This window comes from Hyaena hyaena, unplaced genomic scaffold, assembly GCF_003009895.1.
Source record: "Hyaena hyaena isolate Hyena2069 unplaced genomic scaffold, ASM300989v1 scaffold_83, whole genome shotgun sequence".
Taxonomy (NCBI): Eukaryota; Metazoa; Chordata; class Mammalia; order Carnivora; family Hyaenidae; genus Hyaena; species Hyaena hyaena.
Window position 1 is genome coordinate 223,729 of NW_024080715.1, and position 17,387 is coordinate 241,115.

General features: G+C 36.0%; 1 protein-coding gene across 1 annotated transcript; it reads left to right on the forward strand.

Annotated features, from left to right (window-relative positions):
* Window positions 1–102: 102 nt before the first annotated feature.
* Window positions 103–13,531, forward strand: FBXO4 (F-box protein 4). Its single transcript, XM_039234143.1, has 7 exons — window positions 103–293; window positions 1,495–1,730; window positions 4,132–4,352; window positions 7,867–7,942; window positions 8,053–8,228; window positions 12,175–12,350; window positions 13,210–13,531. Exons 1-7 carry the CDS (start codon window positions 105–107, stop codon window positions 13,297–13,299), a joined length of 1,164 nt encoding a protein of 387 aa, XP_039090074.1. The 5' UTR covers window positions 103–104; the 3' UTR covers window positions 13,300–13,531.
* The last annotated feature ends 3,856 nt before the right edge of the window (window positions 13,532–17,387 follow it).

Consider the following 17,387-nt stretch of genomic DNA (forward strand, 5'->3'; position numbering starts at 1 on the left):
GACGTGGAAGGAGCCCGGCGCGAGGCACCAGGCGGGAGGCCAGGCGCCCGGAGCCGGACGCGCGCGCGTGACTCTGCGGCGCGTCACGTGCGGCGGCGGCGGCCATGGCGGGAAGCGAGCCCCGCAGCGGCGGGAGCTCCCCTCAGCCGCACCACAGCGACTGGAGCCGGCTGGAGGCCGCCATCCTCAGCGGCTGGAGGAACTTCTGGCAGTCGGTGGGCAAGGAGAGGGCAGCGCCGAGGGCCTCCGAAGAGGAGGCGGACGAGGAGGCCAGTACCCTGACGCGGCTGCCGGTGAGTGGCGGCCACCGGCCGCGGAGGACCGAGGGGCCGGGGCGGGAGGGGCGCCCGGCTCGGGCGACCCCTGGGGGTCTCGCCGCACCCGGGTCTGGGCCTGCCTTGTCCTGCAGCCCTTCCGGGCCATGTCGTCACCCGGGAGTAACAGTTGACCAGAGACGCCGGGGGCGTTGACCTTTGGTGCTCCGCAGCGGGACCGCTGGTCGCAGCGAAACTCACCGTCAGGGGGCGCCCTGGTAACCGGCCGGCCCATCCTCACGTCTTCCACCCCCCAAAACACCACCCCCCCTGACGGGCCTTCGGGAAAAAGACCACGCCAGACTCTCTGGGTAGCCTGGGGAAGCCTTCAGCGACCGTGTTGTCAGCGGCTTTCATCTCAGGTTCGGTGCCCCAGAACACCGGGGGGAACCGCAGAACGCTGCGAGGACCCTGGGGCCCTGCTCTCACCGCCTGGTTCAAGTTCCGGCGCTCACACTTCACTGAGAAGAAGTTAAAAGCGCCTCAAGTGGCGACAGGCCGCAAGAATTATCCACCTCCTCTGTTAAACTCTTCAGGCAGATGGGGCAACGGAGAGGCGAGAAATTTCTTAGAAATGATTAAATTCCGTGTCTCAGCTGAACCCTTGACACCTCCCTCTGACATCTCTCAGAAATTGGAAACTGCAGGCTCGGAATGCCTCCAAGGTTCTCCCTTTCGTAGAGGTTCTTTGAAATAATAGATTTTATGGAGGAACTCAGATGACACATTTATTCTTTGATCTAATGCAAGATCAGCAGTTTGTCATCTTGATAAAGATTTTATTTTGAAGGCTAGATTATTTCCGTAAGTAATTTGTTCAGATGAACGATGTGGCATGATATCCATGAGGAGAAATTAAGGATCTGGTTATTTTGCTTGAAAAGTGAATGTTACAGTGTGTCAAAAATTAAGTGCAGTTATCTTTCTTTTTTGATGGCAGGAAAATAACTTCAGAATGATAGATCTCATTAAAAATACTGACAAATTAATCTTTGGTTAACTACTATAATTCTTTACTAATTTTGTAATTTATCTTGATATAATCATTAAAAAGTCTTCGGTTGACTTTTGGTTGCCTAATATGATAAAATAATTACCTGGTATTTTATAATTTATCAGGAAACAGTTTCCCAGGATACATTTTTTTGTGCCTTATACCCATTTGCTGTTTCCATTTCAGATTGATGTACAGCTATATATTTTGTCATTTCTTTCACCTCATGATCTGTGTCAGTTGGGAAGTACAAGCCATTATTGGAATGAAACTGTACGAGATCCAATTCTGTGGAGATATTTTCTGCTGCGGGATCTTCCTTCTTGGTCATCTGTTGACTGGAAGTCTCTTCCAGATCTAGAAATCTTAAAAAAGCCTGTATCAGAGGTCACTGATGGTACAGTTTTTGACTACATGGCGGTGTAAGTATCTAGTTTTATGAAACAAATATATTATATTTGGCAATATTACAAGTCAGTAGTCTAAATTAGTCTTGACCCTGCCACTGATTTGTTTCATGGAATTTGGGTCTAAATGTCCTTTTGTAAAAATTCGGGATTAAGTTAAATGACTTCCTTCATAGGACCCTTTCAGTTTTCACGTTTTATTATTTTTTATTATTTCATTTTTGCCTGTGGTGCCTGACTCTGGAGTATTTGAATAATATAGTAGACAGTTCATATGCCAAGAAGTAAAACGCTTCTTAAAATTTTCATTATCCTTAGAATATTTGATGTTTTGTTTAACTGCTAAATACTTTTCTGTGTCCAAACAAGGAATGATTAGCAATCAGAGACCAGTTCTTTAGCAGAGAAGAAAAACATTCCGAAGGTTCTGGGAAATAAGATTTTGTTATCACCCAAAAGCACTGACTTTTAAATGTCATGTAGCTGAGAGAATTAATGTTCTTGAACAACTGTAGTGCATTGGATTCTATGGGAGTGCTTTTTGTATGTTTACTTAACGTAATTTTCATGCAATAAAAAAGGTATTATCCTTGTGTTATGGATGTGGAATTGAGGTTCAGAATGGTTATGGATTTGCCTAAGGTCATATAGCTTATAAGGGGCTGATCTGATTGGAATCCTGGCATGCTGCCTTAAACGTATGTCATTGGGTCTGGATATAACCTATTTTATTGAGGGCCCCAAATTTAAGGCATGGTAAATAAAATAAAAAAATATTTGTGTTTAAGGTAAAGATTTTAGTAGCTAGATATAGGGTTTTTTTCATATTTTATTTAAATTATTCAGATCATTCCTTATTCCAGTGTAGATGCTAAGTCTTATGAGGTGAGGCTACTTTATTAAAATGTAGATGTTATGTTATATATAATTTCAGTAAGTGCTACTGTACTCTTAATTGGCTAGTTGTTATTTCTGCATTGTACCACAACCAACCATAGCATCAAGTATATCATGCTGTGGAACCAACTTTTCCCCAGGAATAGTAATAGTCATAGTAGCTACCATTTGTGATCATATAAAAGTTTTTTTTTCTTTAGCTATAATTAGCATACAGTGTTATATTAGTTGCAGGTGTACAATATAATGATTCAACAATTATATGCATTTTTCAGTGCTCATCTTGATGTGTGTACTCTTAATACCCTTTATATCACGAATCCCCCTAAAACCTCCCCTCTGCAAACTACCAGTTTGTTCTCTGTATTTAAAAGTCTGGTTTTTTTTTGGTTTCTGTCTTTTGTTTTGTTCATTTGTTTTGTTTCTTAAATCTATAAATTAATTTCTGATCCTTACAACCCTGGGTTAATTGTTATTGCTCAAATAATTCAGAGTAAAAAACTTAGTTCAGACTATAAGTGGCTTATACGAACAATAGTGGTGAGGCTTGGCCAGATCTACCTAGCTTCAAAGTAGATTTTTTTTTTCTTTCTTGAATTACAAGATTCCTAAATAAAGATCATTATCTTGTTAGGTTACTGATTGTCTTAACCAGCTTGATTTAGTTAAAAGGGTTTAGGTTTTATTTTGATTTCGGTACTGTGTTTTAATAGTATGTTCTTGCTAACATGTAGAATTGCTAATTTAGAAATATATCACTATTGAAAGAAACAATTGGTTTTTCACATGGTTCTTAGTTGGCTAGGTTATCCATAAGGAACATTTGAGCTTTTGTGTATAATTAACACTCATTAAACTGTTACATTAGAGGCTGTTAATAAGAGTACTTGAGAAATTTGGTCATATTGGTGGCCTTAGTAATTTTTTTTTTTTACCTCTAGAGATATGTATGCTAACTATCCATGTAGCTTATCTTTTAGTGTGGGGTTTTTCAATCTTGGCACTACTGACATTTTAGACCAGGTGTTTAGACCAGTTGTCCTGTGCACTGTAGGATGTTTAGCATCATTCTTTATGTCTGTCCACTAGATACCAGTAGCACCACCCACTGACCCCCAGTTGTAATGACAAAAATGCCTGACAGTTGTAATGATAAGAAAGGCTGTGATTTCACTACTCTATGTAGTGAGTTTTTACAGCTGCAACAAATGTTAGACCAAGTGTTCCATAAGAAGAATCTAAATAAAAGATTAGAAGTTAAGAAACCACTTCCTGGGGGAAACTTTCTCAGCTTCTGGACCACTTTTACTCCCAGAGCACCTTTGCTTTTTTCCTATCATGGCATTCAGCATACATATTATAATGGTGTCTGTCTTCCATGTCCCTCCATGAGGATTGTAACTATATAATTGTATCTCTTGTGTCTGGCAGATTCTCAATAAAGTATATATTGTTGAATGAATAACTGGCTAATTTTTGTTTTCTGTCTTAATTTTCTACTTGTGACAATTTTATACAGCTATAAAATGTGCTGTCCATATACAAGAAGACCCTTGAAATCTAGCCGTCCTATGTATGGAGCTGTCACGTCATTTTTACACTCATTGATCATTCAGAATGAACCACGATTTGCTATGTTTGGACCAGGTTTGGAAGAACTGAATACATCTTTGGTGTTGAGCTTGATGTCTTCAGAGGAACTTTGCCCAACAGCTGGCTTGCCTCAGAGGCAGATTGATGGTAATTTTCATGTTAATCTATAGTATATAATAATTAAAGCACTTTGGGCTTGACACTAATGTTGAATAATAAGAAATTTTTAATTAATTACATCTCTGATGTAATGAAATAATAGTAATTTGGTGAATAGGAGCCCCAATGTCCCCCCTACCCACCCAATCCCAATGGATTGAAAGAATTGATTTACTTTTTTATGAGAGATGCACTTTCCCTTATTGTCTCAAGTTTGTGTAATACAGAATGTAAGATTATATGAAAGTGAGTTATATGTTATACAGATGTTTGTACAGTAGTTATCATATTTTAAAAGAATGTTAACAGCAAAAACCGTTCAGCATCTGCTGTGTGCAGAGTACTTTGATATACATTGGAATTTTTAAAAAGAGCTCAATTAATACCTTCATCTTCTTTCTATGAAAACAATAACCATGGAGTTAGTTGGCAAGCAGGAGATATAGAAAACATATGTAACAGGATAATCTAGCTTATGCTTTTACTCATTCATTTATTGAGAGCACCTGTTAGATGCTAAAGGTACAGAGATTTAAAACAAACATGAGAAATCTTTGTCTGCCCTGAAGATACTTAGTCTAGGTAAGGGCAGAGACAAGTATGCAGCTGATTAGAATATGGTGTAATTAGCCTCCTGGATAGAAAGATAAGGGTCAAAGAAGGCTCCATGTTGAACAGGATGCCTTATTTGAGTCATTAAGATGAATTAAAGTAGGCTATTAAAATAAGGGGTAAAAGTATTATGAGCAGTGAGAACTACATTTCTAAAAGCACAGAATTCTGGATTTATGTGACACTTTGAAGTAGCTCTGTGTGTCTAGAGTGGGGCTAGGTGAGAAGACACGTGAATGTCATGCTTAAGCATTTGGGAGCTGTCAAAAGATTTTAAGCAGAGGAGCGAGATGATCAAGATTGCATTTGAAAAAGATCTGGCTCCTAAGTGGAAAATTGATTAGAGGAGGCTATAAAGACATGGAGACCCATTAAGAAACCACTAGAATATTGTGAAAAAAATGTGAAGGATACAGTGTTGACAAGTATGTATTAGTAGTATTTCTGATGTGGTTTTCATCTTGGTTGATGGTGCCATTTACTAGGATAAGGAAACACAGGAGGAGGAAGAGAAACTTTATTGAGAGATCTGTATAGGGAGAATGACAGCCACTCTTTGGAATATGCCGAGTTTGATAACTCTGAGAGATATAAATAGAGATGCCCGCTATAAGCAGTCCACTTGAATGGAAGCTCCATTAGGGCAGGCTAGCTTTATTCTTGGCTGTGTTTTGATGTCAGGCATGTAGTAGACACTCAGTATATATATTTGATAAGTGAGTGAACAAATCACTTTGTGGATTACTCTGCATCCAGATCTCAAGAGTAAGATCTGGGTTAGAAATCAAGATTTGGGAATCATACGGTGTCTGCATGGAGTTGGAAGTTTCTGAGTATAGAGAGGAATATTGTGAACCAAGTGCTGAGATCTTCAGTGAATGTTTAGAGGAAGGAGTTGTCAAAAGGAGATTCTTAAATGATGAGGCCGTAAAAGGGGAGATGGTACTCCCCTTGAATGGTGTGTCTGAATAGAGATGAAGTTTTGAAGAGAGTTGGTGAGTGCTTGGACATGGAAGCGAGGAGTAAAGAGAACAGTGACTTCACCTCTCTACTCTGATATGTGAGAGAATAAGCAGTTTTGTTACTTGAGAGTCTTCTTCAAGAGCAGCAGCACTTAAGGGCAGGCCAGTTGCAGATAAGGCTATGAGATGCAACACTTAAAGAAGAGGTTGGAGGGGTGCCTGGGTGGCTCAGTCGGTTAAGCATCTGACACAAGTCATGATCTCACGGTTCGTGGGTTCAAGCCCCACATCAGGCTCTGTGGTAACAGCTAGCTCAGAGCCTGGAGCCTGTTTCAGATTCTATGTCTCCCTCTCTCTCTGACCCTCCCCTGCTCACACTGCCTCTCTCTCTCTCTCAGAAATAAATAAAACATTACAAAACAATTTTTTTTTAAAAAAGAAGAGGTTGGAAATATGGGGAAATTTGCGGATGATGAAATGCTAATTTTATTCTTCAGACAGCAGTAGAGGTGATTGTTTTGAAAATGCCAATCTAATTATGCCTCAAACGCTGCAAGATCAGGGAAGAATAGCAGGATAGGTCATTGGTAAGATGGTGTAGAACAGCATGGAAATCATACTGGGCTGAGGTTAGATGTGTCGAGAGGGTAATCTCTGGAAATTAAACTGATAAAAACAAAGATCAGAGATATAATAGAGTTGTTTCTATGATCTCTTTTGGGGATCTCTTTGGGGAATTTGTATACCAGACCTGGTGGCCAGGGGACTAGGGTTATGCTTGCAGTCTCAGCCACCAAGATCTCTGCATATACGTTGCCAGGAATGGTGACACAGGATGGCATGGCAGGTTTATTTAAGCCACTAGATTGGCTTTAATTCAGGAATCAAGAATATGAAAGGTGGAGTTGTCCTAAAGAGGGAAGTAAAGGTGAAGCTATAATAAGTTGTTTTTGAAGAATGATGGCTTTGAAGGAAAGAGATATAATTAGATAGGCATTTTTAAGCCATCTCTCCAGTTGCGGTCAGAAGAATGGACAGTAGGGGGCAAAAGTGGATGTAGAGACTGGTTAAAAGTGATTGCAAAAGTCCAGGTGAGAGGTATGATAATTTAGACTAAAAGGAGGGAGTGAGGATGGAGAAAAGTAGACAGATAGAAAAGGACATTGATATAGCAAAAGGAAAGAGAGTCATGGAAGAAAGAAGGATCTTTTCACGATGCAAAAGAAGAATCGGCTCCTGAGGGTTAACACAGCCAAAGAAGGGAAGATTTTAAGAAAGAAGGACAAATAACAATGTTGAATAATTCAGGTGAAAGTAGTAAAAAGCTAGAATTTAGTATCACTCTGCCAGGAGCTTTACATATACAGTCTCATTTAATGCTTACAATATTTCTAGGAAGTATATATTATTTCTGTATTTTGATGTCAAAACTGAGGCTCACAAAATATAATGTGTGGCAAATTCAGGATTATAACCCAACTCTAATTCCAAATTTCAGTATCTGGTATTTCCTCAATTTTCTTAGGTGATATTGATTCCCCATCAATTTAAAGACATTTTCAGAAGGAGAAATTTCACTGAATGTATACATGGAGTATATAACTAATGAGAAACATAAAAATTGGAAAATGAGTCTTAGTCTTGAGGGTAAATATTAGTAGCTGATATGATGCAGCTGCTACTGATATGATGATACAAAAAGGAATGCCATAAGCCTAGCAGTTCTTTATTCTTTATCCATATTTTTATTGCCATGTAAATGGAAATTGCATACAGCATCTTTTTTTCAACACAGACATTTCATTTTATTCCAAAGCTATGTGTAACTTGCCATGGACTTTTTAGTTGCTCATTTTGCTTGCACTGGGTAATTTTTTTCAACCTGATGTTTTTCTATATTTATTGATAACTGTAATTTTCTTCTTTAGGTATTGGATCAGGAGTCAGTTTTCAGTTGAGCAACCAACATAAATTCAACATCCTGATATTATATTCCACTACCAGGTAAGGCTGCCTACTTGGTGGCCTACCTGAGAGATCAGGACTTGGATACTTTAGGGGGATGGAGCCTCTTTAGTATTTGTTTATGTTTTATGTTTACATTTTTCTTATAGAAAGGAAAGAGATAGAGCAAGAGAAGAACATACAAGTGCAGTTAACAAGATGTTCAGTCTACAGAATGAAGGAGATGATCAACAAGGAAGCCGGTATAGTGTAATTCCACAAATTCAGAAGGTGTGTGAAGTTGTTGATGGATTCATCTATGTTGCAAATGCTGAAGCTCATAAAAGTAAGCATTATCTTATTTTCTTTTTAAGAGCACTTTTTTTTTTTTTTGCAAAGCATATATGAAAAGACATTAGTAGGCTTTACTGTGGCTTCTTAAGAATATAATGGTTAATTTTAAAAATGTGGTTCTAGTACCATTACTGTTAATTGTGGGCTTTCAAACTTTGGTATGCATTCAGATCATCTAGGCAGCTTGTTAAAAACATACCTGCTTTATTGCTACTCTGATGAATTTTATTTCATAGATTTGGGTTGGTGCATGGTCATCTGTTTTTTTAATAAGCACCTATAGAATTTTGATGAATATCAAAGTTTGATACTATAACTACATAGTATTTCTTTGTTGTATGCTTCTGTACTTGTTATTGATGTTTTGTCTGCTTCTGGCTCTGTTCAAATAATTTATGCAGATAACTGAAAATTTTTACCTTTGTTTTAATTGTCCAGATAGTACAGAGATATGTGGGGTAGAGTAAGTAAGTAGATTGGTTAAGAACACTCTCTACATATTCGGAATAATTACCCTTCACATTGTTATTTAGGCATGAAATCAGAGTATTATTGGCCATAAGCCAGTATTACAATTTTTCTTCAAAATCTTTTGTGAATAAGTTAGGGCGTGAATATGTAAAACATTGTTCTCATTCAGAACAAGGTAGCAGTAGCCACCCAACTGCTGAAAGACTTTAATGTTTATGGTGCCCTGAAGTTAACCACAGCAACAAAAGCCAAGTCCAGCTCAACTATTGACTAGTTGGACTCAACCCACTGCATTAGTGACCTAACAGAAGAAGCAGCATGCCCATTTCTGGGAAGAGATTTTCTTCATCTCAATCTCTACTATTCTTCTACATAAAACATTTAATATTAAATTTAAAAGTATAAGACACAGGGGCACCTGGGTGGCTCAGTCAGTTAGGTGTCCGACTTTGGCTCAGGTCATGATCTCACGGTTCGTGAGTTCGAGCCCTGTGTTGGGAGGTGACAGTTCGGAGCCTGGAGCCTGCTGAAGATTCTGTGTCTCCCTCTTTCTTTGCCCTTCCTGTGCTCACACTCTGTCTCTCTGTCTCTCAAAAATAAATAAATGTTAAAAAAAATTTTAAAAATATAGATCAATTCTGTTTAAAAAAATTATAAGACACAAAAAATAAAAATGAAAAGACCCATTGTCCAGAGACAAAGCAATCAGTGAAATCAGACCCAGAGATGACCCAGATGTTGGCACTCTCGGACATTAAAATAACTATGATTAATATGTTAAAGGATCTAGTGGAAAAAGTGGAAAATATGTGTGAACAAAGGGATTTTCAGCAAAGTAAGTTATGAAAACATAAAATATGAATGCTAAGTATGAATATATAACAGGTGAACAAGAAACAAGTGAACAGTTTCCTCAATGGATTTATCAGCAAAAGAAACCTTTGGTGAACCGGAAGATAAACTAATTGAAATTATCCAAAGTAAAACACAGAGAAAAGAGTAGGACTGGGGAACAGAGCATCAAAAACTGGGGAAACCCATCAAGGGAAACAACTGAGGGGTCAGCATAATTTTTCTTAAGGGGCCAGATAGTAAATATTTTAGGTGTATAAGCCATATGGTCTCTCACAGTTACTCAGCTTAGCTGAATGCAAAGGTAGCCATAGGGAAATTATAGTGAATGGGCATGACTGTTTTAGAAATAATTTGTATTTATAAAAATAGATCCATAGAATATAGTATGTCAATCCCTGATCTAACTCGTGTAATTTCAGCCCCAAAACATGAAGAAGGAAAACAAGGAAAAAGAAATTTTTGAACAGATAATGGCCAAATATATTTCAAAATTACTGAAAGACAACAGACCATAGATCCAAAATACTCAGAGAACTCAAAACAAACAAGCAAATAAGTAAATAAAATAATACATAAATAGAAAAATATACCTAGATACATTATAGCCAGACTGATGAAACCAAAGACTAAGAGATTATCTTGAAGGAAGCAAAAGAAAAAGGAAGCATACATACAGAGGGCCAAAGGTAAAGAATGAGAATTCCTGAAAGAATTGCTGAAGGCAGTGAAGAGAAATCTATTTTTCTTAATTTTTTAAAATGTTTTTTATTTATTTTTGAGAGTCAGAAAGAGCTCACGCAGGGGAGGGGCAGACAGAGGGAGATATAGAATCCGAAGAGAGCCTCCAGACTCTGAGCTAGCTGTTAGCACAGAGCCCAACGCAGGGCTCAGACCCACGAACCATGAGATCATGACCTGAGCCGAAGTCAGACGCCCGACACTGAGCCACCCAGGCGCCCGAGAAATCTTTACAGTATTGCAAAACAGGGAAAATCTTACATTCAGCAAAGATATCTTTCAAAAATGAAGACAGAATCAAGACTTTCAGACAAAACCTGAGAAAGTTCATTCTTAGCAGATTTGCATTACAAGAAATAATAAAGAAAGCTCTACAGTAGAAGGTAGAAGGCTGTGATACCAGATGGAAAATTGGATCTTAAAAAAAAAAAAAAAAGGAAGAGGAGCCCTGGGATGGAAACAATATAGCTATATATATTTTTTCCCCTAATCTTAACTTTTTAATGATTATGTAAAGGAAAAATAATGTATTGTGGCTATATGGTATTTTTAAGTAAGATATATAATAATAACAAACCACATGAAAGAGAACAAATGGAAATACATTGGTACAAGGTTCTCCTATATGTAAAGTTGTATAATACTGTGTAAAGTTGTATAATACTGTCTAAAGTAGATTGTTACAAGTTAAAAATGTACATTGTAAATCCTTGAGCAACCACTAAAAAAAGTGTGAGAGAGGTACAATTGAATTAAGTCAGAAGTTAAGATAAAAGGGAATCATTATAAAATACAGTCCAAAGAAGGTAGGATAAAGGAACAAAGAACAGATGGGACAAGTGAAAATCTGAGAGATCTATGATAGATTTAAATGCACCCTGTTGATAATTACATTAAATGTTTATTCATTTTCTATTAATATATGATAATTCCCCTACAACCTAGTGGCTTAAAACAATACTTGTTCATTAGCTTATAGTTCTCTATATCAGAAGTCAGCACAGCATGGCTAGGTTCTCAGTGTAGGTCTTACAGGATGAAATCAGGGTCAGATGGGTTGCATCACTTTCCAGTGGCTCTGGGGAAAAATCTGCTTCCTATCTCACTGAAATTATTGGCTGAATTCAGTTCCTTACTGTTGTAGGACTGAGCTTTCTGTTTCCTTACTGACTATCAGTTGGGGGCTGATGACAGCTTTTAGAAGCTGTCTTCATTTCTTGCCATGTGACTCCCTCTTGTCTTCAGATCCTGCAGTGGAGAATCTTTCCCACCAAGGTTCTCTGAGGTCAGCCTCACTGAGGATACTCTCTTGTTCTTGAAGTCATATGTGTCTTATAATGTAGCCTACTCAGGGTGGTGATATCCCATCACTGATTCTAGATTCCTCCCACACTTAAAGGGTAAGAGATTATACAAGGGTGTAAATCATCGGGGGTCCTTTTAGAATTTTGACTACCTTACAATGTCCATAACTTACACATTCCAAAGAAAGGCAGAGATTGCTAGTTTGAATAAAGAGCTAGACCCAACTGTATGTTTAAATTGTTTAAATTAAGGCCTTTGAAAGAAAGCGTAGTTATAGCTACAAAATTTGTGAGAGGAAAATTATCTATATCAAAGTATTTTTGTTTTTAAACTATAAACACATCTGAATGGTACTGTGACTATTTTTCCCTCTAATATCACCGAAATTCCTATCCTTGAAGGCTACTTAATGTAATTTTATGACACATCAGTAATTGAATAGCTGTAAATAAACGACAATAGAGGCAGTTTATTATATGTGGATCCTGATAATTTTTATTTTCTTATTTTGTTTATTTTAAAAATCAGTATAAGTAATGCAAATTAAGGGTTTTGACTACATTCTTTAGGACATGAATGGCAAGATGAATTTTCTCGTATTATGGCAATGACAGATCCAGCTTTTGGATCTTCAGGAAGACCTATGTTGGTTTTATCTTGTATTTCTCAAGCAAATGTAAAAAGAATGCCTTGTTTTTATTTGGCTCATGAGCTGCGTCTAAATCATCTAAACCACCCATGGATGGTAAGGTCTTATTTTCTTTGGTGAGAAAAATCTTATTTTTATTTTTCACTATTCTTTATTTGTTTTAATGCTTTCTTACTCATTCTCTTTAATGAAATCATATTCTAAAGTTAGTTTTAATAGCTTAATTGGTGGGAGGTAGTCAGTTGGTATCAATAAGCTTCACCTGATTATTTGCTCTCTACTTGCTTTCCCTACCATAAATTATATCAGTTGATCAGTTTTTTTTTTTGTATCATGTTTTTTTAAAGCATGAATGTATTATTCTTTAAGGGTCATCAAAAAAATTCCATCTTATTGTTTCTTGCTTTCCAAATTTTAATCCTGGAACCCTTTCTTCAAATTAAACCTTATATGAAAGCCCTTAGGTAAAATAAAGAAACTTAAAAATTGGAAATGCCTATGTTTAAAAAGTTAGAGAATTTTCTTCCTTCCTCCCCTTACACCTTCCATAGAGCCCTGAAGACTCTTTGGAACACAGAGTGGTGGGAGTTTTAGCTTACTTTTAAGAAGAGTGGCAGTCTTTAAGACACATTTTTGCAACTGGATATCACATTTATCATCTGACTAGCTGGATTCTTTAAAAAAGGTTTTAGCTTTCAAAGTGGATCCTTTGGAGGAAAAAATTTTTTTTCTGATACATACAAACAAATCATAGAAATGATAGTTCTTCCCATTCCCAAAGCTGAGATCATATTTTTTATCTAAGTTCTGTAGGAGACAAAACTTGAATGACTCACCCAAAGTTAATTGGAATTTTTTTAACCCTATTCTTTTTTTAGTATCTAAAAAAATGTTTCTTTTAATCATAAGATTTTGGACTCAGTTTCTTACAGTGACCTCTCTTATCTGCTCATAGGTCCAGGATACAGAGGCTGAAACTCTAACTGGTTTTTTGAATGGCATTCAGTGGATTCTTGAAGAAGTAGAGTCTAAGCATGCAAGATGATCCTCCTTTTAGATCTTGAGAACTGAAACCATTTGAAACCTGTTACCAAGGTCCATGATGTGGAAATTTGTTCAGTCAGCTCATTTTGTCCTGCCTTTTTGCAGGTGGGCTTTATATTGGGACAGCTCTAGCTCCTTTGTTTATTACATAATTTTTACTTTTTACCTGAAATCAATTATAAGAAAAAAAACTTTCAGTGCTAGAATTTAGCCCCAAAATGAACCCTTTAAGATTTTTTTGGATAACTTTTATATTTTCTTTTTTAAAATATTAAATTCTAGAAAAAACAAATTTGTACTTCTCTCATTCCTTGTGATTTCTCTTTTCATTTCAGAGATTGCCCTGGTGGAGAATAACAGACTTTATAGGTTCTTTTCAGGGGTCCTTGACTGGTTATCAGAAAGAAATTTTTATGTATTTTTAATAAATATACTGCTTACAGGCTGGAATATATATAGAATTGCATTTAATATTATGGTCATACAACTACTGAGACAGTAGAAAATTAACTTGATACCATATTTAATACTTAAATGAAAATAACTTTCCTGGAAGCTCTTTGAAGGCTCATAAAGTTCTAAAGCCAAATTGTATTCCATCCTCCTAGAGAAAACATTCCATTAAGACATGGTCATGAGACTTCCTCACAAATGGTTTGCACTTTGCAGAGGAAATATTACAGCTTTCATGTCTCATTCAAACTGAGGAATTTTTAAGATTATAATAAAAAGAGCATAGTATTTGGGTTAGCATTAGGGTTAGGGTTAAAAAAAAAAAAAAAAGCATAGTAGTATTAGTGGTGCTGTGCTCAAGATATAGCCTACAACCCATGAATGGGTGCTGCTCCAAAAAAGGTAGCTCCTACGTCTTGGGTACACTCATCCAGAACTTGGCTTCAGCAGCATGGTGGTTGGAGACCGGATGGGAAATGCTAACATCCTGCTCCTGGGAGGGTATTTCTCCAGCTTAGAGAGGTAATAATGGTTCTGCTTCCCTGGCTGCCACAGTCTAGATTGGAGTTTCCATATTGCTGAGTTAGAGGAGGGAAAGAGGCAGTGAGTCTTGGCTCAAATCCCAAACTTGATGTTCTTATTGAGTTTTAGTAGACTTTTAAAAAATACTTCTTCATTTATTGTATGCTTTTGGGACTATTTACAGAGGCTTTAAATGGTTGGTGTTTTTAAAAATAATTTTCTCTAGTTTCTCTAGGGAGCCATGCCATGGAATCCCTTATGCTGTTATGCCAAAAGTGGATCTCCTTATTTTCCTATTAATATTTGTAGTATGTCATCTCATTGATTTCTGATATTGGTAATTTATGTCATTTTTCTTCTTGAGCAATCTAGCTTAAGTTTTACTGATTTTATTCTCAAAAAACTACCTTTTGGTTTTATTGATTTATTCTATATTTCAGTGAGTATTCTCTAATCTCTATTTTTCTGCTTTAAAAATTTTTTGAACTTTCATTTTCTCTTTATTTCTTTTTTTTCATTTCTATTATTTAGGATAGAAATTTAAGTTATTGATTTCATTATTTTTTTAAATAAGCGTTTAAAGCTATCTATTTTCTCGTAAGCCCTTATTAGTAGCATGAACACATTTTGAAATACTGTGTATTTATTATTATGCAGTTAAAATGTTTTCTAATCCCTTGAGATTACTTTTCAACCCATAGGGGTTATTTAGTATTATTGTTTTAGTGTTGTGTAATATCTATTACCTATATATTTTATTGTTATTGATATTTAATTCAGTCTATCTTTTATAAGAGAACATACTCTAAATTTTCAGTCTTTTTAAATTTGTTGAGTCTTGCTTTATGGCCCAGCTTATGGTCTATTGTGAATATGCTACATGCACTTGAAAAGGGTTTATATTCTGTAGTTGTTAGGTGGAATATTTTATAGCTATCTATTAGGTCAAAGTAATTTAAAATGTTCGGATATTCTATATTGGGTACATTGATTTTTTTAAAGATTTTATGTTTAACTAATCTCTACATCCAACATGGAGCTCAAACCCACTAAACCGAGATCAGGAGTCACATGCTCCACTGATTGAGCCAGTGGGTGCCACATACTGATCTTTTATAGGTGTATCAATTACCAGTAGTCATTAAAATCTTTAACTATGATTGTAGAATTGCCTATTTTTCCTTTTAACTGTCAGTTTTTGCTTTGTTTTGATGTTTTAAGGTGCACATACATATATGACTTTTATTTTCCTGATGAATTGACCCTTTTATCATTATTAATAATGTTCTTTTTGTCGATAATACTCACTGGTTTGAAATCCACTCTCTAATATTAATATAATTCCTTCAAGATTAAAAAACAAAACAAAACACTGTTCTCATGGCATATCCATTCAGTCTAAATCTGTCTTTAAATGTTAAGTCTATCCCTTGCAGATGGGATATAGCAAATCTTGTTTTTTCTTTTTCCATTCTGACAATATATACGTTTTAATTGGAATGTTTAGGTCATTTACATCTAATGTAATTATGGATAGGACTGGTTTCAGATCTATCATTTTATTATTTGTTTATCTCCTCCATTGTTGTTGTTTCTCTGTTCTTTCTCTTTTGGATATTTTAGTATGTTTTAGAAATCAATGTAAGTTTTTCTATCAGCTTTTTTTTTTTTTTTTTTAGCATGTCTCTGAATTTTTTAGAGGTTGCTCTAGTGATTGCAATATATTTCGTTAGCTTTCAAAAGTTTTCTTATAGTTAACATTGTTCCAATTTGTGTAATATGTAGAAATGTTGTAACTGTGTAGGTCTTATTCTTCTCACCACTCTTTGCTACAGCTGTTAAATGTATTATACTGGCATATGTTATAAATCCCAGGAGACAGTGTTACAGCTTTTGCTAGAACAGCCCATATATATTATAAGGATGTTAAAAGAAGAAACACTTTACAAAATAATAAAAGCGGTCGTATATTTTTAAGATACGTAAAATCCTGGGTTGACATTTTTATTCTTTCAGCCCTTTCAAGATGTTCTTTTGTTCTCTTCTAAGCTTTGTAATTTCTGATAAAAAGTTATTCTCTAATTATACCTTCATTCTCTTGCATATAATATTTTTTCTGCTTTCGTTTTTACTTTTTATCTTGGCTTCCAGCAGTTTAACTACAGTGTCCTAGATATGGACTTGTTTATTATTACCCACCTTGGGAGTTACTAGGCATGTGGAATATTGAAATTCATGCCATTTACCAAGTTTGTGAAATTTTTGGTCACTATTTCTTCAAAATTTTCCCTCCCCATTCTTTCCTTTTTCCCCCATTGGGTCTATATTGTATAACACATGTGTTCACATAGTTTGTTATTATTTTAACCTATTTCTGAGGCTTTGCTCATTTTTCCTGTTTTTTTTTCTCTCTGTTCTTCATTTTGGATAATTTTAATTGATTTATCTTCAGGCTTTCAAACTTTTTTTTATCTAGATTTTGTTAAATCATTCTTGTGAGTGATTATAATTTAATTATTGTATTGGTTCTATAATTATTTTTGTTCTTTTTTAAATTTTATTTTTCTCAGATTTCCTTCTTTTTTTTTTTTTTTTTTTCTTTGAGGGCATTTGTTCCTTTACATCATTGAGAGTGGTTATAAGGGCTGCTTTAAAATCCTGTCTGGGGCATCTGGGTGGCTCAGTCATTAAGCATCCTACTCTGAGTCTTGGCTCAGGTCACACTTTGTGAATTTAAGCTCCATGTCTGGCTCTGTGTTGACAACACGGAACCTGATTGGGATTCTCTCCCCTTTCTCTCTGCTGCTCCTCTAGTATACTTTTTCTCTCTCAAAATAAATAAAACTTAAATTTAAAAAAATCCTGTGTGTCAATTCCAAATCTGAAAGATTTGGTTTTAAAAGTTGGTTTTCTTTTATTAAAGGAATGGGTGCCATTTTCATTTCTTTGGTATCTTGCAGAATTTTGTATTGTATTCTGAAAAGTATGAATGATAAGTTGTAGAGACTATAACTTCTGCTATTTTTTCTCCAGTAAGTATATTTCTTATGTTTAAACAATTAACATGATTAAACATAAATTGCAAACTCTGTTCCTTGGGCAACATTCCACATT